This window comes from Podarcis vaucheri (genome assembly GCF_965113315.1).
Source record: "Podarcis vaucheri genome assembly, chromosome: 1".
Taxonomy (NCBI): domain Eukaryota; kingdom Metazoa; phylum Chordata; class Lepidosauria; order Squamata; family Lacertidae; genus Podarcis; species Podarcis vaucheri.
Window position 1 is genome coordinate 67,680,331 of NC_138759.1, and position 25,035 is coordinate 67,705,365.

The following is a 25,035-nucleotide window of genomic DNA, read 5'->3' on the forward strand; positions in this document are numbered from 1 at the left end:
CAAACGTTTTTGGGCAACGGCACACCTGTTTACCGGAAAAAAATCTCGCGGCACACCACCATTAAAGCCCCGCCCCGTGACGTCAGCGCGCAGCGTCACGCCGGGAGGGACGCACAAGAGTGAACGTTTTTCCCCTTCCCCTTGCCGGGGTGGGAGGAGGCAGCAGAGCGAGGGACTGAGGGACGGCGGCAGCTGAGGCGGCGGCGGCTGTTGTGGTGGTGGCGGCGATAGTGGGCGGAGGAGGAGCCGTCGCCGGGAGTTGCTGCTGCTGCTGTTGCTGCTGCTGCCCGGACATGCCGGCCTCCTCCTCCTCCACTGTCGCGCGCGCTGCCCCGCCGCTCGGCACCACCACCGCGGAGCCGCCCCCGGCTCGACGCGGATCCTCGCCGCCGCCGCCGCCTCTCGCCGCCCGACTCGCCCGCCTCCCTCCCACGGCACACCAGCCGGTGTCTCACGGCACACTAGTGTGCCGCGGAACACCGGTTGGGAAACACTGGTCTAAGGGCGAGCTTTTCATTAATTATTTTCTTTTGCAAAATAAATAAATAAATAATCTTCTTTAAAACTCCTGCCTACCTTAAGAGAAGATACCATGGTTCTGAACAGCATAAAATCAATAGAACTGCATTTATGAAACAAGCTTCCTAAGGCCGTTTTCAGGCACTATAATTGCCCCTGATATTAGGGAAAGACTGCCATGCCTAGTGCGAAGAGTGGGAAGGTGCGATTCCACTCCGCCTCCATTTTTTTTTTTAAAGCGGTAAGAGAGCGATGCTGGCGCGCATTTGAGGGACCCCCTTTGCACCTCCCTCGGTGGGTGGCGCGGCGGCGTGGGTCACGGCCAGGTCCGCCAGCCCCCCAACCCCCGGGAGCCCCGTTCCAGAGGGAGAGGCGCGCGCGCGCTGGCCCTGCAAGGGCGCCCGGAGCCCAGAAGAGGTCCCCCTCGCCTTAGGAGCGCCGCCATCTCCGCCCCTCGACGAGCGGGAAGGGGGCGGAGGGTGTCGCTGCTACGTGATTCCTTTGTCGATGAGGCGCCCTCTCTCTGCGCGCTGCAAGCCCAACTCCGGCCCCGGAGCGAGGGAAAGAAGCCGTCAGGCACGAGGACCGGCGGGCGGCCGAGCGAGGAGGCCCCCTCGGCGGCGTCTCTTGTTGCCAGGCAGAGGCGTCCCCGGCGCCCGCAGCTAGGCGGGAAGGGCCCGGCGGCGACGGGCGGTTCCATGAGGCGTCTCCGCAGCCTTTGCACCTGCACCTGCTGCTGCTGCTGCTGCTGTCAGGTGGCGTCGGCGGGAGCTCGCGACCTGCCTCGCGCCTCGATGGGCAGCCGCGGGCTCTGAGGGGCGCCGGACCCTCGACGGGGATGTGCCATCTCAGCCGCCCCACAAATGGCTCTCGGCGACGAGGCGGCCGTGGCGCCTGCTGCTGCTGCTGCTGCTGCCGCTGCTTCCACCAGCACCAGCACCCTGAGGGGTGAGCTTCCCGTGCGCCTGCGGGGACTCTTTGCAGCAGGCATCTCGCGGGCTTGGGCCACCAGCGTTGGCCTCAGGCAGCTGCTGCTGTTGCTGCTGCTGCCGCCATGCCCTGATCGGAGAAGCGCCGAGGCAGCCGCGGCTACCAAAGGGCCCCTTTTCAAGGCTGCCATGCTCCTCGGGGTGCTCTTAGTCCTTTGCCAACGGGTCCAGGCGGAGCAAGGTGAGCGGCGCGCCTTCAGACCCGGGCGAGGGTGGTGAAGGGAGGCTGAGCAGGAATCGCTTAATGAAGAACGGGGGGGGGGGTGTGTGAGCGGGGGGAGGGCTTCGTTACAGCTGCAGCCATTGTGTTATCGGCGATCTCCTTCCAAATAGTAAAAATAATACTCTTCTGGGATGTGCTAGAGGAGGGGAAGCTCGCGCCTGGTTCTTGGTGCCTTGGAATGGAAAGGAGGGAGGGAGGCTGCACAGAAGAAGGGGCCATCTCCCCCCCCCCCCGGTCTCTCCTCCTCTCCCCACAATCTTAAACAAAAGTTAACAGCCTTCTGCATAACAGCTGCACTTCACTGCAATGCCTCAGCGTTGTTTCGGTGGCCATGGGGTTCGCATTTGATTTTTTTTTCAGAGGGCGCCTGGCGGTTTGTAAATATTTTAGCTCAGAATAATTCCACCCTCCTCCCGCCGTCGTTTTCTGTAGCTGGTGAAGTGTGTCAGGTAACAAATGAGGAGGGTTTCTGAGCTTGTGTTTTCAAAGGGGCCTACAGTGTTGGAACGAGTGCTCTGCTGCCTCTTGTTGACTAGCATCTCTGCCCCCCCTCCCCAATTTTTTTTTTTTACATTGCACAGAAAAGAAGCTGTTGTTACCTCAAACAATTACTTTTTGGAAGGAGGGGGGGCGAGAGATGTATCAGAGCTGATAAGAGTACAAAAAATTATCTCCAGCATAACATATCTTATTATTGGTATCTTGGGGATTTTTTTCAGGGGGGGGGGAGAACCCTACCATTTTCCATTTTGAAAGTAGCAGCGTACAGAGTGACATCAAAGTTAACAATGCTGTACTGTATGTGAACAAGGAATGGTAGTATGGATCTGTGTAGACACAATCCCACGAGGATGGAGTTCATGGGACTTTTTTCTGCAGGATTTGGGTCTTCTCTAGCTGAGCCATGATGCTTTGGTTATGACTGCAATCCTCAGACTGTTTCCTTTGAGGTATAATCAGTGGAGTTATGAACTATATAAAGCCCAATTTTGGAGCATGCAGCTTTGAAACTCCCTTCAGTTTCAGATGCAGCTTGACATGTGGCTTAGCAGGAATGCTATTCATGAAGAAGTCTAAAGTGTCTGGGTCTAGTCTTACATATCTTTGGATTCTGGCCATTGTTTAGTATTTATTTAGTAGTAACGATTTAATTGTTGAAGTGCTCAGCGATCAGGAGCATGAAAAAGCTTTTCCCTCCCCTCACCTGGTTGCTTCTGTGGTAACCAAGGTGGCTTACTTACGATTAGAGATAGAATACAGTACAGTATTGAATAAGATTAGCTGGATTAAAAATAAAATAAAATAAAATAAAATAAAGGAAGGTGTAAGGGTTTGCTATATTTCTCCGTAGGGTTGGAGTGACAGAAATTTCTTACTCAAATAGTCTTGAACTTATGTAGGGTCTGGGAGGATTTCTTTGCACGTCAAACTCTCCCCCTGCCCCAAATACCACTAGTATAATTGACTGTGATCTTAACTGGTAGGTTATGACCTGAATTCTTATACAGTCATACCTCGGGTTAAATGTGCTTCAGGTTGAGGGCTTTTGGGTTGCGCTCCACGGCAACCTGGAAGTAACAGAATGCATTACTTCCGGGTTTCACCGCTTGCGCATGCGCAGATGGTCAAAATGACGTCATGCGCATGTGCGGAAGCGGCGAATCATGACCCACACACATGCAGATGTGGGCTGTGTTTGCTTCTGGATGCGAACGGGGCTCTGGAACGGATCCCGTTCGTATCCAGAGGTACCACTGTATAGGGCGCAATCCTGTGAAAACTATACCTGTTTGGATTCCACTAACATTATTGCAACTTTAAGTGGTTTGATGTGCACTTAAGTCCCATTCAAATAAGTGTGTTTTAAGTTGTTGTGAACTATTCCATTTGCTTAATTCCCATTTAATTTTCTTTCAGTTGGACTGATTGAATGTGCTTGTTAGTTAACTTCTAACATTTTTTAAATGGAGAAAATACCTTGCACAATTGGCAAGTAGTGTTAAATGTACTGGCCCTAATTTGGATCTAAGCGCTAGTTAGAAGTTCCCTTCAACAGATGTGTGTGAGAATAACAGGCTTATGATACAGCAGAGAAATCCATTTAGGGGAGCTCCTTTGGTTCGTAGATTTTCCTTGCTGAACTGGAGTTTATACAAACATGTTTATGTGTAATATGCATTTTACATATTAGCAGTGTTTTTTTTCTTAAATTTTTTTTAGGGGTGCTCTTATTTTCCTTCTTATATTGAAATACTGCCCCTGAATGAGGCCAAACTGTAGATTCATAAAATGTTTAGGGGTATGTGTACCCTTGCATCCCCCCAGAAAAAAACACTGCATATTAGCACCTGTCAACAGTTCTTAATTGTGGCCAGTATCCCATACCAATGAAAAACAGCTTACATGGAGCTGACAGTCAGTTTCCCACTAGACCAATATCTTCTTATCTTTAATAATATAACAGAATAATGTGTCCTTTAGCCCATTTTTTTTGCATCCAATTTTGTATTAGGGTACAGTATGTTGTAACATAGACTGCAGGTTTCAATTGTAAGTGTTCAGACTCTTCTAAGTTTGTGGTTAGATGTTTTAGCCAACCTGGCAAGGCCCCAACTGATAGTTCTTAAACTTTTAGTTCTAATGTGAGAAAAGGTTTGGGTTAGGGGAACAGATTGAGCTTGTGATAGAAAATGTGAGTTGCTTTCCTGTCCTGCATGTACAGTGTCTTCCATGACTTCTAGTCATAATAATCACAGTGACAGTGCATTTGTAATGTGATGTTAGGAGGAATTCCCCAAACATTGCTCGTTTCTTTTATTTCTGAGTCACGTAGCAGGTTTTTTAAAAGGTGCAAACTGTAGTGTAATATTCCGAAAGATGAATGAAAAGGTTAGGATTACACTGCAATAGACACTCTGGTTGGACAGCATTTCTATATCCAAGTGGAACATATTTTCATTTGTCTGGTGATGTGGAAACTTGCTACCAATATTTTGCTACCAGTCATTGTTTGATATGAACAGTACAAAATAGTTTTATAGCATGTGCAGAGAATGAACAGAAAAATAAGATGAATGTATTACAAGTGGGAAAAAACCCTAACAAAGACTATTTTTTCCATGTAAGCACATTTCTGTTACCAGGAAAGTAGAAGTTGCTAATGCAAAAATTTGAAAGCAGGATAAAATGGTGAAGTATCCTTGAGAAAAGCTCATTATCAAATAGTGGTTCTTTGTTTAGTAATGAACAAAAAGAACTGGATTGTTTCAAGTTGCATAGCACTGAAGTGCTGAAAAGCCAGTTTAAAAGAAGCCATTACAAACCTGTCTCATCTCTTCTTTCAATTTCTGTTTAATCTGATAATTTATAGAACTAGGTGGATGCATTGCTAGTAAGACTTTATTTTACAAGAGTCACGACTACTTGGAACAGAGAAATAAGTTTATATTGATTGCATGTAATTGTGGCATGTGGTTAAAAACAACAACAACCCTGTGGTCCTTAAAACTGGTGCAGCAGAATTCCACAAAGTTCTTGTTCCTCTTCAGTTCACTGTGTTTTGGTTCAGGAAGATCTGTGGCTCAGTGGCATCTGCTTTGCATGCAAAAGATCCCATTTTAACAATATTTCTGTCATCCAGCAATAAATTACTCTGGAAAAAACAAATTTATTGACTTTTATAAAATGTAAGATATATGGCGTAGCAAAATAATATGGTGTAGCAAAATAATAATTTTTTCAATTTCCATTGAAATGTAATATGGTAGCTTTTGTCAATGATACCTGAGCTGGAAAATCACATTTATGCAAGCTTCAGATCTAAAACCCAGTGGGATTTACTCATTAGTTCATAAATCTTGGCTAGAGAAGAATTAGCCGTGAATTAAGAATGGATTTTCATGCAGGAACCCAAGTCCAAACTATGCGTGACACAGAAATATGAGCAAAGGACTCTGGTAGCCTATTTCCCTTTTGAAAAGCAACTTCAGGAAGGGGACATTCTGGATGAGAGGGTATATCTATAAGAATCATTCCTGCTGCTTTTGCATACGAGTTGCCTACATTTGAAAGTATGTATTTGGAACTCTGTAGGAGGAAAAGCAGCTTGAGAAAGGTGAATTTAGAGCAGACAAGTGGCAGTGTGTGCTTAATCTTTTTGATTTCCAAATTGCTTTATACTAAAGCTGTGTTTCCTTAAAAGAAGGAGCCATTGCTGTTTTGTTACATGTAGGAAACCGTAACTTTGGTTGGTCTTGGTATTTAACCATTGTTTCTTTTTAATAAGGCTCAGTTCTCTCATTTCCTTACCATGGAGGCCAAATAAATGCCTTCCCCCCCCCCATATTCCTGCCCAGCAAACACCTCCACACCCAATTTTTAGCAGGAGATAAGCAGTGGACTGTGTGTGTGCATAGAAAGCCCTGAAACCTTTATCAGTATTCTGTACCCAGGGTAGCCTATCGTATTTTTTGTGCAACTTTGTCTTACAAGTCTTCGTAGATGATAATTTTCAGCATAACCTGAACTGTGTTCCTTAAAGAAATCTCTACAGCTGCCATTCAGAATAATCACACCACAAATACTGTAGCATTTAAATTAGCCGCGCAGGGATACTATAATAGCACCACCGCATTGGGTTCAAGAACTAACTCATGGGAAATGAACAGCACTTCCATATGAGAATTCTGCCTTTCTCTATCAACAGGTAGAAAAAACTATAGAGGGTATAGAAAATACACACACAAAGGGAAAAGGGTCTCTCCTTATTTATTTATTATTTTGCCTCTGTTCAGAGTGACTAATTTCCCCTAGCGGTAGTGTAATGGGTTTGAGTTACTCGTGCGTAAATTGTCCCTGTTAGGGGGCTTAATTGCCTTGGTTAAACCCTCCTGACTGCACAGCCCATCTCAGTGTGGCTGCCTCAGTTGCTAGCAGAATCTGTCTGTGGGCGTTTCTTAAACCTTTTCCAGCATAAAAGCTGTTTGACTCCCAGTCGTCTCCGCCTTTCATTGCGCGGGAGTCTTCTGCGCAGGGAGGGCGTGGGTAGTGGAGGACCAGTGCTTTCCTCACTGACGTCCAGGGAAGAATCCTGGAGCTCTCCCTCCGCTTCCCCCATTTCCCCTCCTTGATCCCTGGTGTTACGCTGATTTCCTTCCTCCTCTACCAAGCTGCGTCTCCCCCTAGTGCTGGTACCTTCTCCTGCAGAATCGGGGAGCCTCTCCTTCGCCTTTCGCTCTGATGGCAGTTCCCTGACAAGTTGGGACAAGCAACAGAGAAAATGAGCCACTCTGAGGAGAACTAAAGCCACTTTAGAAATGAGAGAAATTATTAAAGGAGAGGCAATTAGGTGTGGCGCCTTCCTACTCCAGCGTGAGCAGGAAAATGTAACATCAGAAGTTACAATCCCCAATGTGGCACCCTCCAGATATTTTGGGCTACAACTCTCATGAACCTTAGCTAGCAAAAGGGTGGAATGGGACTGAAGGGAGCTGTAGTCTGGTTGGCCCAGGTTGAGAGAGGCTGTGTTAACCCAACACTGACTATACAATATTTATAGTCAAAATAAAAAAATTCCTTCCACTAGCACCTTAAAGACCAACTAAGTTAGTTCTTGGTATGAGCTTTCATGTGCATGCACACTTCTTCAGATACTTCAGTGTATCTGAAGAATTGTGCATGCACACGAAAGCTCATACCAAGAACTAACTTAGTTGGTCTTTAAGGTGCTGGTGGAAGGAATTTTTTTATTTTGACTATGGCAGACCAACACGGCTACCTATCTGTAACAATATTTATAGGTGCCCATTTTGGAAGTGATGAGGAATAAGTTGTACTATGTGTTTTAGCATTTGAATGGATAGTTCAGTAGAGAGATGGAAGTTGCTGGCCTGTTCGTTGTGAACTTGCATCCACATGGTATCATCCTCATCAACAAGTCATCCCCTTACCGTACATGTTTTGTTTTTAAAACCTACTGGATATTTTGTGGAAATCCAGATTAAAGGAGGAGATAAAATGGGGCAGTGTTTTGATGAGTTCTGTGGATACTATTACAAAATTTTCAAGCATGAACAGCACCGACTTAATAATAAACTACCAAGTGGAATTATCCAGAAGTCATAGGGAGCGCACCAGATTGGACAAGGTCAACTCAGAATCATGGAGTTGGAAGGAACCTCAAATATTGTTTCATTAAACAACATCCCACTGATGCAGGAGATCCTCTGTTATAGGGCCCCTGACAGGATATCCAGCCTCTGCTTAAAAAGGTCTACCACTCTGAAGGCAGCCTGTTCCACAGTTTCTTCACGTTCTCAAGATATCCAACGCCCTTTGCTGTGCAGTTATGCTTAGCTACTATTAGTGGCAATAGGATTTTCCTTATAATTGGTTCACTTTCGGTATGAATGTAGATCTGGATAGAAACCTTGTCTGGACTTCTTTTACCCAAAGTCATTGCCTCACCTTTTGCCCTGGTTCTTTTAATCTTCTACATCTACTTTGTTATTCTTTGGCTGACATCCAGAGCGCATTATCCCCCTCCCCTCTTCTCTGAATTTGAAACAGCTTTTATGGGTGAAAGATCTGACTTGTGGTCTGTAAATATTTCCAGTTGTTATTGAAAAATAATTCTGGGGCATCTAATTCTGTTTCATGTCTTGTCATTTTCACCTGGTTGGTAGATTGCAAAGCAATAACTTGCTTTCTTCTTAATGTACTGCCATACTTGCCAGTTTGCATTTTGTGAGCAGTTATTTGACATTTCTCTCACTCAGGTCAGAGTACCCTTTTTAAAGATTGCTTTTCACTCCAAGCACATGCTACACGTTCACTGTGTGTCTACTGCATTTCAATAAAAGGTCAATTTATTGTGTTAGATTTACCTTCTCAGCTGCTGACTCCATGTGCCAAAAGACACATACCTTTGGAAATCTCTCTCTCTCTCTCTCTCTCTCTCTCTCTCTCTCTCTCTCTCTTTAAGTGCTTTCTTCGTTTTAAAAGAAAAAGCATAGCACAACAAAGAAGAACAAATCAAAAATATAGTATTCAACAAAAAGCAATCCCAAAAAAGAGTTTGCACTTCTTACATTCAAAATTGAATTAATTCTTCATTGATTCTAGTATGACTTCCGATCTAGAAATCTAGTTTCTCAGTTTGCAATATACTAGTATAAGATTGCAGTGCAAACAGTTGTTGCCTAGGAGTGGAATCCAATCGGTCATCCTTGCCAGCCTTCGAAACTCCCATTGTTCTAGGCATGTTTTGTGACAGGGAATTTCAGTTTCAGAGCCCTGGGTGCCTAAGATTTCAGATTAAAACTGCACAGTGGAAGGAAAGGAGGACCTTTTTCTGCCTCCCCACTTCCAGCCACTCTGTGAATGTTGGAGAAGATACACTCTTAAGAATATTAGGGGGGTGAGGGGGAGCACGTCTTTGATTTTTGCAGTCTTTGGATGAGGACTAGACCATGTGAAAAATGAACATAATATTTTAGATGCAGTTCACTGATTTTCAGCTTTGTATTCTTGTTATAAAAAAGTGTGCCTAGACATTCCGTTGTTGCTTCCATAACCTAGGTTCAAGGGGCCATTTAGCTTGTAGTTTTCATATCTCAGTTTCTTACACTGATCTTTGCACTGTTGGTGCAGTGGAAGTGTATATAAACAGAGGGGAAGGGACAGATTTCCAGAGGGTGCTGTGGTCTGCAGTGTGGCTGTGTCATCACTGCTGTGCTGTGCAGTATTTGAAAACCCTGTTTGGTCACTTTGCACTAGTACCTCCGGCTGTGGACAGGATCCGTTCCAGAGATCCGTTTGGATCCTGAGGTTTCTGCAATCTGAGGACCGCTTCTGTGCATGCGCAGGCTGCTTCTGTGCATGTGCGCGCGGTGAAACCCGGTAAAATACTTCTGAGTTTGCAGAGCACGCATCCCGAAGTTTATGTAACCAGAAGGTTACTTAAACGCAGGTACGACTGTACTTTGTTCCAGCCAGTCCTATCCTACCTACAGGCATGAGCTAATTTAAATTCTATTGCTTAGAAATGCTCAGTTTAGTAAGAGCTATCCAGACAGTGAATTTAATAAATGTATGCCAATACCACATTCTAGCCTTTGTTTGACAGTTTTGCAGTGCCCCCATTCAAAAACAATAGGACAGCATCCAGTTGACACACGGTGGGTTTTTTTTTTTGAGCAGGATAACTGTTGCTTTTCACCCCTCTAATAAAAGCTGGCATTGTAATGACTACCTAGTGCTGTGGGCAGAGAATAGACAACTTTCAAAGTATTAAACAATTTTCTAAAAAGGAACAGGTGGAAAAAATAGTTGTTGCTGCAAAGTAGCTATGTTTTTATCATCTTCCTTTAAAACGCTTGCTGAGCACCTAGCCCAGCCTTTTCGAACTGGTACCTTTCAGATGTTTTGGGACTACAACTGGTTTGACACTTGCCACTAATGATGTCATAAGCAATATCTAATAGAGGCATATTCACAGCATTCTTCACAGCAATCTTGCTTGCAGTGGATGCAAAATAAAGTTCGCCGAGTGCTGGGGGTAATGCAGTATTCTTCACAGAAACATCTGAGGACAGGGTAGAAATTCTATATTTCTTTCCACAAAAGCGAAGTACTGGAAAAGGAAGGAAAGCTACTTTCTTTGCTTTCATGTTTTGTTTTCCTTTGCTTCCTCCATTTATTAACTTACTTAAAATATCTGCATACAGTGGTGCCCCGCAAGACGAATGCCTCGCAAGACGGAAAACCTGCTAGACGAAAGGGTTTTCTGTTTTTGAGCTGCTTCGCAAGACGAATTTCCCTATGGGCTTGCTTCGCAAGACGAAAACGTCTTGCGAGTGTTCCGATTTTTCCCCGCTTCCCCCCCTTTTTCTAAGCCGCTAATAGCCTTTTAGCCGCTAAGCCGCTAAGCCTTTAATAGCCGCTAAACTGCTAATAGCGCTAATTCGCTAAGCTGCTAATAGGGTTGCTTTGCAAGACGAAAAAACCGCTAGACGAAGAGACTCGCAGAACGGATTATTTTCGTCTTGCGAGGCACCACTGTACCACCCTCCATCTTCAAATTTTAGGGCCATTTACAAAGTATATTAAAGCAGTGTATGTTGAAAGCGTCAGCTCAAGAACCTGGGAAGGAAAGTCTAAGAAATTGTTCTTGTATTGTAAAATGCCCTGTAATTCTTGGATGAGGGGTGGCATAATAATAATTTATTATTTATACTCTGCCCATCTGGCTGGGCTTCCCCAGCCACTCTGGGTGGCTTCCAACAAAATATTAAAACACAGTAATCCATCAAACATTAAAAGCTTCCCTAAACAGGGCTGCCTTCAGATGTCTTCTAAAAGTCTGGTAGTTGTTGTTCTCTTTGACATCTGGTGGGAGAGTGTTCCAGAGGGCTGGTGCCACTACCGAGGAGGCCCTCTGCCTGGTTCCCTGTAACACGGCTTTCCGCAGTGAGGGAACTGCCAAAAGGCCCTTGGCGCTGGACCTCAGTAGAACGTTGGGGGTGGAGATGCTCCTTCAGGTATATTGGTATAGAAAAGTAATAAATAATAATAATGATAGTATTTATCATCATCATCATCATCATAGACTTTTATTGTGCTAGCCATAGGCCATGGCATGTTTCAGAAAAATAACAAAAGGAAAAACAGCAATAACTATAAAAATCATCAGGCACCACACATACAATATAAAGCACGGTCACAACTACTAAGATTGTTTGTTACATAAAATAGAATAGCAGAAGATTCTCTAGTAAAATGTGCCAAATTAAATATCCGAATCCCCATTGCAGTTAACCACTATTTTATCTAGTTCTTTCCTCCTGATCTTCTTAGCTGCCAATGCATAGAGTGTTACAGTTATCAGTATCGCTAAGCAGCCATTTTACCTTTTCCACCCTATTCAAGCGAGTTCCAATCGGAAACAGGGGTTTTATGAATCGGTCTCTTGGGTCTATATATAACGGGCACTGCAATAAATAGTGGCACAGGTCCTCCACACAGTGTTGCCCCCCCCCAAAGTGTCTCTTCATAATGTACTTTGCCGTAGCATCCATCCAACACCACCAAGGGCATCGACTGGAATAGTAATTCTGTGAAAGCGATTCTAAGCATGGCAGGTGGGAGCTTTGACAGGTAACTGGCCCGGGTATGCTCCGTTTTAATAAGTGGGAACCATGGCGAACTCTTGGTAGAAGCCATCATGGTTAGATCCCTTTCTGCATCAGACCTAAAGAGACAATCTCTTAAGTGCCTCTTGTCCATCTTCATAGTCACCTGAAAATCTTGTAATTGGTATTGGGCCAAGAGGCGCTGGATACTGTCCTTCCAACATTTGGTCTGTTTCTGTTCTGTGTGTGACATAGCAGGGAATCTCTCCTCTGAAGGAAATTGAAGTCTTTTCACATAATTTAAGCACAGGTAATCAATTCTAGCCTATATTGTTGTCACGTCAGCTTCAACATGGAGAAGAGCAGCTGGAGTCCCGTTGGGGAGTGAGAGCACTTTCCTGAGGAATTTGTTCTGCACTATTTCTAAGGCTTTGTTGGCATTTGGGTCCTTGCCCCATATCACTACTCCATGAAGCATCTGGGAGACCACTTTACTGGCAAAGATTTTCAAAAGCTGACCACCCACCTTAAAATAGAATTTCATTAACGCCCCACAAGCTTTCTACGCTTTGAGTTTCATAGCCTTGATATGAATGATAGTATTAATAATGATGATTAAAAAGGTATTAAAACCTGCAGAAGTTTTATGAAAAGGATAGGCCTTTAATAGAAGCCAAAAAAAAAAAAAAATGGTTGGTGCATGTTGTACTTCATGGCGGAGTTAATTCCAAACGTTGGGTACCCCAACAGAAATGAGCATATTATTGAGATTTTTATAAGGTTATCTGGGATTGTTAGTGTACATGTGTACTGATTTGCAGTGTACCATCTTCACGACTAAACCCTTAAGGACTCCTGCCAAGAGGATATATTATTTCTCTTATTGCAGGTGGTGGTTTTGAGGAACCTGCAGCTCTCCATGTGATGTTGGGCTACAACTCGTATCATCCCTGTCCACTGGTGATTTTCGCAGGGGTTGACTGGTGCTGGAGTCCAACAACATTTGCAGGGCTATGGCTTCCCTACCCCTATATAGAAGAATATAATAATTTATAAACAGCGATCTTATTAGAATATATCATCATAACTGTCTTGATGCCACTGCTGTTTAGATACATGCTTTAAGTCAAGATCTTGAAGTTCTTGAATCTACCAACCTTACACCCCTTTACCCCATATAAGTTCTGTTTCCCACAGTTGTACTAACCTTGGAGATTATTCTTCTCCATGCCTGTCCTGGCACTGAACATCTTCATGCCCTTCTCTATTTATCATACCATGTTGTTTGGAAGTAGTATGACAGCAACTCTTAATTTATGGTATAATTGTCCCTCTCTCTTTTGTGTGTGTGTGTGTGGTTTTTTTTTTTTTTTTGGTAAAAAGCAATATTATGCTTTGTCTTGATCATTCTATCTCTTAAATAGGAAGATCTTAATCCTAATTCCCAAATAGTCTTATTAGTTAGTTGCATTTTCTCTACATTCTGTGGAACCCAGACGGTCACTTTATACTGTTCTCAGATCACTGTGTTTATTCAGGGACCTATTCATAAACTAGGAGGACTGCCAGCATTCAAACAGCAGCACTTATCCCCCCTTACCTTTATATAACTGCTATTTCACATGGGAATAAGTGTTCATTAAAATATAAGCCTTGAATATTCTATCTACCGTATTTTTCGCCCCATAAGATGCACCGGCCCATAAGACGCACCTAGTTTTTTTGGGGAGAAATAAAGGGGGAAAAAATTATTCCCCCCCCAGGTGCGCTGCGCTACACCAGCGGCTTGGGGCGTGCGGAGCTCAGCGCGCCCCAAGCTTCTGCGTGCCGGCAAGGTATCCGCTAGCGTGGGAGAGCCGGGCGCCTCTCCCAGGGCTAGCGGACCCCTGCGCTAATCCAGAAGCTTGGGGCGAGCTGAGGTCAGCGCGCCCCAAGCTTCTGCGTGCCGGCAAGCAGTCCGCTAGCCCTGGGAGAGCCGCGGGGCTCTCCCAGGGCTAGCGGACCCCTGCGCTACACCAGAAGCTTAGGGCGTGCTGAGCTCAACGCGCCCCAAGCTTCGAGGTGCGCGCAAGCAGTCCGCTGCCGCCCCAAGCCTCGCGCACCCGGTGGGACCTCCTGCCGGGTGCGCGAGGCTTGCAGACACTCGCCCGAAGCAGGGGGAGCCCTCCCGAGGTCTCCCCGTGCTTCGGGCGACAGGCTGCCGCACCAAGCCTCGCGCACCCGGTGGGACCTCCTGCCGGGTGCGCGAGGCTTGCAGACACTCTCCCGAAGCAGGGGGAGCCCTCCTGAGGTCTCCCCGTGCTTCGGGCGACAGGCTGCCGCCCCAAGCCTCGCGCACCCGGTGGGACCTCCTGCCGGGTGCGCGAGGCTTGCAGACACTCGCCCGAAGCAGGGGGAGCCCTCCCGAGGTCTCCCCGTGCTTCGGGCGACAGGCTGCTGCCCCAAGCCTCGCGCACCTGGTGGGACCTCCTGCCGGGTGCGCGAGGCTTGCAGACACTCGCCCGAAGCAGGGGGAGCCCTCCCGAGGGCTCCCTGTGTTTCGGGTGACAGGCTGCCGCCCCAAGCCTCGCGCACCCGGTGGGACCTCCTGCCGGGTGCGCGAGGCTTGCAGACACTCGCCCGAAGCAGGGGGAGCCCTCCCGAGGTCTCCCCGTGCTTCGGGCGACAGGCTGCCGCCCCAAGCCTCGCGCACCCGGTGGGACCTCCTGCCGGGTGCGCGAGGCTTGCAGACACTCGCCCGAAGCAGGGGGAGCCCTCCCGAGGGCTCCCTGTGTTTCGGGTGACAGGCTGCCGCCCCAAGCCTCGCGCACCCGGTGGGACCTCCTGCCGGGTGCGCGAGGCTTGCAGACACTCGCCCGAAGCAGGGGGAGCCCTCCGGAGGGCTCCCCGTGCTTCGGGCGACAGGCTGCCGCCCCAAGCCTCGCGCACCCGGTGGGACCTCCTGCCAGGCGCGCGAGGCTTGCAGGCATTCGCCCCATAAGACGCACCCTGATTTCCCCTTCATTTTTGGAGGGGAAAAAGTGCGTTTTATGGGGCGAAAAATACGGTATTATTTAAATATTGTATGTTTGTACTGCTTTGCTAAGGAACCATGTCCAAAGAGTCTTATAATAACAGACAATACAAACAATCTAAAATAAAACAATAAAATAAAGAGTTAAAAATGCCTGAAGCCAATGCCCAGAGGCAATACTTGTACATTTTTGCTGCTGAAAATTGGTGTGGCTTCATCTGAATGTTAGTGAACAAGGTATGGTTGGCTCAGCCAGCAAGGGATATTCAAACTAACTGGCTGTGCTATATACTGTTTAAATGCAGACAGTTCTACTTATGCATGCTGAGCAGCACTTTTCCTGTGTAAGTTAGATATATAAAAATGACATTTAATTGCAAAAAATAAATAAATGATTTTTGTTATTAATTTTGCAACCAAGGTAGGAAGCTCTGTCAGGTAAAAAGATCCTTTTGAGCGTGTGCATGTGTGTGTGCATTTATTCACGGGAAGATGATTCCGTGAGATATGCTGAAGGAAGTGCTATGGATTTAAACATTATTTTTTTAATGGATTCTTTCAGAACCTTTTGTTCTTTCTGCTGGTGCATTTTCCACTTCAAGAATACAGACGCAGTCATTTAAACAAACAGATCATAGGGAAGCTCTAGGGATGAGCAGTCTGCCAGGGATTCAGGGAAAGTAGGGTGTCCTGCCAGTTGCATCTTGCCTTCCTTTTTGCTTTGGTAGTGGGATTTTAACAAGTGTCTCGGGAGACCCCTCCAGCAAACTGCTCCAAGAAACCACTGTATGTACACCCTCCCGAGCAAAGTAACCTTGCCTCATCATTAGCTCCTTTTGAGATTCCGTTGCTATGAATATTTTACATTAAATGAGGTTAGTACATGTTAAACTGCCAGGGTAACATCTCATTTTGATGTCAGGAGCCACTGTTTAACCAGTCATTAATGCTTGAATTGCCTAATTTTCTTTTGGGGTGGTGCCAGCAGTTTGTTAGAGTAAAGTTTATTGCTAGTAGAGCGGAAGTAAATCAGCAGCCCACCATTAAACATTTATATTGTCTTACACAAGCTTTTGTAATGGGCAGATGATGAGGAGGAGGTGTTGGTGGTGGTGGTAGAGGTGGATTGAATGTGTGTTCTGTGCGGCTTTGAAAAATGCAGACCCTGCAAAAGGACTGGAAACTAACTGAATGGTAGGACTGCTGGAAGTGCTGCCTGTGGAATTCAATTTCGCCCACCTTGATTAAAAGACGTCGCCCTTGCTATGCTATCAGCAAGGTTTTCTAACTTTCAGAGCAGATTTACAAACACTAATTAATTGAAAGCTTCATGAATAAGTCATGCCATATGCCATTTTACACATGTTGGTAATCTTGGTTCTAGAGTCCTGCTTCTCAGTGGTACAAAGCAAATCATTATTAGCGCTTGTTGAAATAACAGAGAGCTTTTGAAAACTGATCATAAGAGGTTTATACTTTGTGTGGCATGGAGAGCCGAATCCCAAGGATCTTCTCGTTCCTATTTATGGTTAAGCTAAGAGAACATCCACATCCACGTCTTTTTTTATTCATGATGTGTTGCAGTGGGATTTGGAAAGGAAACCTGAGGGTGTATTATATGTTTAATGCATGCCACATACACTGTAGGCATATTTTTTATGAAGTATTATTAAGCAGAACCTAGTGGTTTAAACTGCAGTTCAAAGCATATATGGGTGAGTTAACAAATTTCCGCTGTTCTCACTGTAATTTGCTTGTGTACAAAATGTTCTTTTATCCCTTGCCTTAGCTAGGAAGAATGGATGTCTCTTAATAAATATTCTTCCCTGAAGTGTATTTAGGAATAATGCTCAGATGCAGTGAATCTTAGCTTTTCAGTTGCATTTTTCAACCAAACCAACTAAAATAACATGCCATAATGCTTACCCAGCAATAAAAAGCTTAGAAGCTGGTCACTTTCATGCCCCTCTCCCCAAAGATTAGAGCATATCTTCATTAAGTAAAATAAAAATAAATTTTCTTAATTTTTTTTTTAAACAGAATGGTCATTGATTTAAAGGAGCTATTTCCCATCAAGTCAGTGATCCATCAGAACTCTTCTGAAGAGCAACTTCAATAACAGAATAGTTCTTTTTAAGGCTATGTAATAGAAATCTCACGTATGTGCTTAATTGTCTTTTACATACACAAAAAGCTTTCGAGTTGAAATTTTCTTCCAAACTCTACTATTCTGTGATTCCATGATTTTCCTTCAGGGGTTTTTACCTAATGCTGTCCTTCAGCTACCAGAAGGCTCTTTGACCCCGTGGTGTGACAGGGCGAGATGCTATTTTCCTCAAACCCCACCCTGGAGCACTCTGTGCCACCTCCCATGATATTCCAAAGGGACTTTCAACACTTTGGGGTCGATTTCGGAGGGAGCAGCAGGGGTGGCAGCGTGTGAATATGTAAAAAACCCCTTCCTTCCCCATGTTGCTAATGGAAGTTTCCTCTGGATTAAGGAGCCATCCATCAATAGAGGGACCCCACTGGATACCACACTTAATTTTTAATATTTTTCTTAAGCTGAGTGAGCCACATATAAAATAATAAGTTATGACTTGAGGTATCAAAGAAAACAAACTTGAGTCCATAGCTCATAATGACCTCTGAATTAATGATATGTGTTATAAATTCAGCAGTCTTTGCTGCTAAACCTTACCTGTCTATAAGCATGATCATGCATCATAAGTGTTATTTAAAAATGTTGCCATTTCATCACATGCTACAAACAAACAAAAATATATATAACCAGGCGGACGGGGCGGGCTGTATGTTAGTGATAGAGTTACTGAAATAATGGACAGAACTAACTTAGATCCATTCACTTCAAAGAGTCTACTGTATAACTTGGTTGGATACAACCCTATTCATTAATTAAATAGACAATGGCAAGTTGATTATTTAGATGTTATTTTTTGGCATCCATCTGTCTTAAGAGACAATGGACTGCACCACTGAGGGTATTGTGCAACACTCCCAAACTTTTTGAGCTAATGAAAGTGACAGGAAAATGCACTGGGCAGAGTGCAATAGCATTTGCTTGACGCAATGCCTTTTATTTCTTTGCAAACAAATCAGAACAAATACTTAATAAATAGCTGGTGTCCTCTGATCTCCATGCAAACAAATCTGGATGAATACTCAATAATGGGTTGTCTGAAAGTAACCTGTGCCACAATTTCTTTTGAAAGAAATTGAATTATTTTTTTTAAAAAAGTGAGGCCCACTGTCAATCCCGGAGTATATTTTCAGGAAGAATCACAAGAAACACACACAGTGCAAACACATTTTCTCTACTTTATTTTTAACCTTATAGCAATGCCTAATTTGATAACAATATGTAAATTAGAGGGTGTTTTTTTTTTAAAAAAAGCTCAGCAGGTGCTACTGACAGAGTTTGCTCTTATCCTAAGTTTAGAGACAAATAGATCAAAACAAAAGGAATGAAGGATTGCCAGTTTAAAGATGTTTGGGGAGAAAGACTCCAGGAAAACAAAGGTTTAGTAGCTGATGGATTAACCTAGCTGATTAAATAGACTCTTTTTAATTGTGGCCTCTAGATAAACACACACAAATACACACATGCTCTTAATTGTTTAAAAGTGCCATTGTTAAATTTGGGAACCTGTTTATCAGGGCTGGAAAGCCGAAATATTTTCATCAGGCTGTGTGCAGCAAAAGAGATTTTGCTGTATTAATTCATGCCTGAAGTGCTATTTCCAGCATTCATCTCTCTGTGTGTATACATACCTAACTTGCTGCAGTGATACACCCTGTTGTGTTGCTTAAATATTTAATAGAACTTCATATTATAGAACCCAAAATGATGAATAATTTACATAACTATTTATATTAGTAATTAAGTGATATGGTTTCTGCGTTTTGAACCATAAACGTAATCATTGCAATTAACAGCAGATAGTAAATGGCACTGATTGCACTTCTGGTTTAGAATTCTCATTAGTCAGTTAAATCACCAAGTTCATCCTCCATGTTTAAAACTGTGCTATCAATCAGTCAAATTCATTTTCTAAAAACTACTGGTCGCCACAAAAATACAGACATAATCTAGCTGAGATATACATTTTAGCATAGGTGATTCCCCAGAATATTGGACTCTATATTTTGAATTAAGTTTTTGACTGTTGGGCTGTAGAGCAAACCCTGAAACCCTTTATGTCATCTAGTTATCCCTATCAAATAGTAAGTAACAGATTTTCTCCCTACTGTTGAAAAAAACTGGCTGAAGAATTTCAAAAACCTTTCCCTTGGGAAATTATAGAAGAACAATACAATACAATAGTAAACAATATCTTCCACTTCTCCCTGGCCACAGATGCATAAATGACAATTTACAGGTATTTCAGTGCATCTCTCCTCTAGATGGTCTGTAGGAATAGAATCTCAAAGCATAAATCCTCAGTTCATGAGCAGATAATTAGAAAAAAAGTAATCTGGCACACAGTGTTTTGATTCAACAGAATAATAAAAAAGTGAAAACAGCATTGTTAAAAGGCAACATCTAGTTAACAAAAGGCCCTGCTCTTTAACCTTTAAAAAAATAATTAAATTTGCTTTATTGCTATATGAGTAATCACACTAAGGACATCAGGAATCAGTCCATACTTAACTATAACAGCTGATCTGCTCAGATCAACTGTAGGTTAAAAAAACAACAACCTAAAACACCATCAGCAGTATTGAGGGAAGAGCCAGCCATAAGAAAGTGTATGGAAGGTAAGAAATCAGAATCTTCTGATTTAAAAGGAAAAACAGATGTGAAGGTTATGAGAAGAGATTCAAGTCAAGGGAAGGTTTGTAAGGAGGAGGTGTTAGTAGGATAAAATCATGTGCTAAGATATTGCAAGAAATGCATGTAGTACTGTTGTTTTGTTGTAGCTTTACTTTTAAGTTTCATTAAATAAATAAACAAACAAACAAACAGTTCCTGTGCAAGTATTGAGTAGTAGATTGAGATGTTTGCACATCCCTGCAGGGTCTCTACACCGCTCAGACTTCAATAGTCTCTCTCTGACTCTGGTAAGTACCCTAAAACTATGCTTTACTGCTCCTTCATTTAGTGTCTGAATTAGTTTCCTACAGAGAGCTTTCTTCCTGACACTTACCTCTGTTTACTAGCATATGTGATGGCTTTTGCTGCCCTAGTCCTGCCTACCTGGCCCCAATGTTGCCCCTTGTTGCCCATCCCATATGCTGTTTTGCTTCTTAACTTGTATAACCATCTCACAAGATTCCGTGAACCAGATCCTATGAGTTACTCTTCACTTGGGCTTGCAGTCCTTTCCCTGGCAGTAGAATATATGCTTTCTATTTAATTCATACCTACAAGCCAGATACCTGCTGCTCTACTCCCCATGTTGTTCTTTGCTTGTAAATATGTAGCAAAATCAGAGATGGAGATGGCATGGGGCAAGGGAAGGGAAGAAGTACAGTGGTACCTTGGTAGTCAAACAGCTTGGCTCCTGAACAAATAGGCTCCCAAACGCCGCCAACTTGCAAGTGAGTGTTCTGGTTTGCGAACGTTTTTCGGGAGCCCAACGTCCGACGCGGCTTCCAATTGAGTGTAGTCAGTATTAGCTTGAAAGAGAAGGCTCAAGAGCATCTGACACCTCACAAGGATTCTGAGATCAGCTTCCACCTTTCAGAAATATCAGGATCCCAGTGCCATCTTTCTTTATATTAGCATTATCTCAAGCTGGTAAATCAGTTCTTTACAGGGAAATTTTGGCACCTGAGGCAGACTTCCAGGGACACCTCCCTCTCCACCAGGGAAGAAGTGAGGGACAAGGGCAGGAGGAGAAAGATCAACATTGGGAGGTGCTGCCCCTGTGGATCCTCCCGTCTGCCACACCTCATGGGTGGGTCGGCACTGGTTCTCTAGTTTTGGAAAATACAATGCTTGCAGTCAAGTCTTGGAGCATATTTGCTGTGTCTGTACTGTGTCTTTGAAATGCCCCCGAAGAGCTTAACTATAGTATATAGATGTTTGTTACCACTCAAGCATCTTTTCATTAGAAGTAGCTGATTACAAGTCAAAGTTAGAGGACATTTCTGTGTGGCTGAGATTCATAAACATGTAAGTGCACTTAGAATTGTTGCTATAGCGATGGAACCATATAGTGCTTTTAAGTCATCCCCCCCCCGCTGCAAAACCGAATAGCTTTCAGCTGAATTCAGCATTAGCTGCTACATAAATTCAACTAGTAACACAATCAGCTATGGGCAAAATAAAGAAGAGAGAAGCCCTTTCCACAAGTGTACCAGTTTGCAGGCACTAGAATGCAGAGTATATAGTGATGGTTTTATGTCATTTTCTCTGACTTCTAGTTGGTTTCTCGGCACAACTCAGATTGCTGGTTTTGTCCTTTATAGCCCTAAATAGTCTGCGTGGAGAATACATTAAGAGATGCCTTCTTTCATACAAACTCGCCTATACATTTAGAACTTCTTAGGGGACTCTGTTTATTCCCAGATACGGTGGTATGTTTGGACACGGCTTTCTCATAACTGGAACTGTGTCTGCAGGGATTTTTACTTTGTTTCATATTGCTGGGCTTCGCACACCAGGCAAAAGCAGTTTTATTCCAGAGAGCTTTTGAAAGTATTTGGCTAACTTTCCTTAGTTGGTTAAGCTATGTGTGCTTTTTTCTTGTTTAATTTTATGCTGATTGATTGTGTATTATGAATATTTGGGTGTTTGGTTAGTTATGTGGGTGATTTTTTATTGAAAGGTAGGACAGAAGATTCTTAATAAATAAGTTACCACTGGTTAGGAGCATGCTTAACGATTTTGTTTCTCTGCCTGACAGTGAACATCCCTTCAGAGCTAATTTTAATCTTTAGTCTCAAAGATTGTAATAATTTATGCATATCAAAAATATTGGGAGAAAACAGCGAGTCTCCTCTTTTAATGCAGTGATCAGCAGATGCTGATGTCATGAAGTTGAAAATTAGGTCACCTTGAATTATAAACAGACTAGAGTTCAGTTTACCTCCTGTGGTGAGCATAATCTCAGAATGATAGGCAAAACTTATGTCCCCCTCCAGGGAGAAGAGAGGACATAAATAGCACTTGAGAATTGGTCATCCATTTCATGCCATGTAGATCTCCATCTCTACAACACAATATAGAAAAATGTATATGCATATTGATAGAGTCCCATATTTTGCTCTGTGCATAATTACAGTATTTATGTCGCTTTGAAAAACATATCCTTGAAATGCTACCCTTTTGACATTCTGCATCTTTTCTGTATTTCCAAGGAACTAACTGCAGCATAAAACACAGCCCTGTCTATAAACACTGATTTCTCAATATAAGGTTGTTTCCAACTAAGGTTTATTCAGAGTAGCCCCATTGAATTAGTCATGACAATTTTGATGGATCTACTGTAAGTAAATACAATCCATACCTTTGATATGTGTTAGTGTTTGGGACTGGTCTAAAAGCAATTGTTTAAGTTGCTTTCCCTTTTTGAATTCTTCATTGTTGTCTGAAATGGCTGAACCAAAAGACTTTGAATTTAATTTGCTGCTTCCTTCCTTCCAAACTTGACAAGGAACAAAAAGTTATGCGAGTGTAAGAATCCACTTTAATGTCAAATCAAGTGCTGAGTTTGTTCACGCTCTCAAAATTACATGCGCTGTATGTCAGAATAACTTTAGACCTTCTCAATGATAATTCCAACTGATTCTGACCGCGCACATTCTGGAATATAAACCTGATGCTTTGTTGGTTTTTGAAACCAGAGTACTTGAAGTTAGATTTGTTTTGACAAGGATACGGAGTATTCCAGATGACAGTAGCAGTGAAGATGTATCTTCTGCCTCCCTTGGTTTATAAGCATACAAAAGTTGCTTAAGAATGTTTCTGAAAGCATTCTTTCCCATTTAACGTAGAGTTCCTGAAAGCAAGAATTGTTGGAATTACTGCTGGTTAGAACTGATTGTAATATAAACAGGCACTGCTTAAGAATTTCCATATTCATTCAGTTTGATATTCAATTGAGCCAAATATTTGATGCACCAGGATGACAGTTCATTTATACAGTGCATGTTAACCTTATGGGGTGTGCGGGGAGGGATTAACCTGCCAGACATTCCAGTTTGAATTTTTACTATTATAAAACTTCCTGTATTAAAGAAATATTGGCTATACAGCTCATCTGTACATGCTGTAGCTATGTTGGATTCCAACCCTTGCTTTAGAGCAGGTGTGGGGAATATTTATCCCTCCAGATGTTGCTGAACCACAACTCCCATCAGTCCCAGCACATGGCCAGTGATGATGGGACCTGTAGTTCAGAAACATCTGGAGGGATAAATATATAGTCCCCACACCTGCTTTAGAGGCTGTAGATCAGGCTTCCTCAAACTCGTCCCTCCAGATATTTTTGGTCTACAACTCCCATGGTCCCTAGCTAGCAGGAGCAGTGGTCAGGGATGATGGGAATTGTAGTCTCATAACATCTGGAGGCCGAGTTTGAGGAAGCCTGCTGTGGAGAGTCCTTTCCCATGTTTTAATGCAGGTATCTATGGGACTTTTTGCTCGTTTATGAGGACAGTTCAAAGTGTTGCTGCTGCCCTTAAAGCCATAAAAGGCCTCAGCCTTGTAGACCTGAAGGAGCATCTCCACCCCCATCATTCAGCCTGGACACCGAGATCCAGCACCGAGGGCCTTCTGGCTGTTACTTCACTGAGGGAAGTGAAGCTACAGGGGCCAGGAAGAAAGACTTCTCGGTAGTGGCACCTGCTCTGTGGAAAGCCCTCCCATCAGATGTCAAGGAGATGATTAATTATCTAACCTTTAGAAGACCAGCAGCCTTGTATAGGGAAGCTTTTTAAGGTTTTATGTTTGTTATGTTTTTATATATGCTGGAAGCCGCCCAGAGTGGCTGGGCAAACCAGTCTGGTGGGCGGAGTACAAATATGATGATGGTGATCATCATCATCATCATCACCATCATCGGTACTCGGAAGGCCTGTGCATGGGAATGTTTGGAGAGGTTGTAGTTTTCCTAGAAAAGAGCAGGGCCAGAAGGTTTGCCTCACTGAAGTGGCCTCCTACACGTTACATGCAACAACATAATAGTGCCTTAGGGAACTTTTTTTGGGGGGGGGGGTTGTTTCGTTAAGAAAAGCTTTGGTAGACTACTATTTTGAGCAGAGGAGGAAAGCACTTAGTCGGTGTGTGTTTACTCTTATTACATGACCATGGAACTCCAAGGATGGAAAGGCACCTTAGGGAACTGCAATTTTAGGCAAGGAAAGAGTTAATCATCCAGTGTCCCCACTCCTCAAAGTCAGTCTTCTAAAACTATTTTTCTTAATGATAGCAGCAAAGTTCATCAGGACACCATTGCATACATTGCGTGTAATTTGCTCTGAAATGGCACAAGTTCTTAGAAGGACAGACAAGGTTTTCCTCAGTGTGGCTTCTACAATAAAATCTCAAAGATTTTTGAGCTGTGGTATGTATAAAATTAAACAGAGACATTGTATTACCCTTCATGCTTCTTGTAACTGAAGATTTATCTACATGAAATACTATTAAGGCAGTGCGAATGCTCTCATTTCATCACATTTTTTTAAAAAATGTTTTATTGGTTGCAGGCTGCATGTTTTTCTTAACTGGGACCAGGGCACTCTGCTGTTTAAATAATATTGATGAGTTCAGTAAAAGTAACATAGTAATAAAATATATGTAATGAATATGTGATGGAGCACATGGGAAACAAGGGTTGTCTATTTTTATAACAGGCAAAACAGTATTTTGCTTAGAGCTGAAGTGTTATTACTGTCAGAGTGACTACATAGGGGCATACATTTTCATAGAGTTGGCATTGCCTGTGCCCAAGGGTGGCCAAAGTTTTTGATTCAAAGAGCTGCATGCTAAAATCTTTATATAGCAAAGAGCCACGAGGCAGGCATCCGTCCATTGCCAGTGTTTTCTCCTTTCTTAGGGCCTTGGCAATACCGCTGGTGTTTCCTTGTTTTTCAGTGATATCATAGAAAATGGAAGTTGTGTCTCCTTCAGAATGTGCCTGAGAGAGAAGTTGAGGGAAGGAGCTTTACAACATTTACAAAGTTTCACTGGCA

At 43.4% G+C, this 25,035-nt stretch overlaps 1 protein-coding gene across 4 annotated transcripts in view; it reads left to right on the forward strand.

The window, feature by feature from the left end:
- The first annotated feature begins 1,187 nt into the window (after positions 1–1,187).
- KIAA1549L (KIAA1549 like) overlaps positions 1,188–25,035 on the forward strand; it is a 150,706-nt gene continuing 126,858 nt past the window's right edge. For 3 of the 4 annotated variants that reach the window (XM_082231518.1, XM_082231519.1, XM_082231520.1), the window contains exon 1: positions 1,198–1,689. In XM_082231518.1, coding sequence (XP_082087644.1) covers positions 1,383–1,689 — 307 coding nt within the window. In that variant the 5' untranslated portion in view covers positions 1,198–1,382. Of the gene's footprint in view, positions 1,690–25,035 lie in introns of all 4 variants that reach the window. The other variant, XM_082231517.1, reaches the window with a different exon arrangement.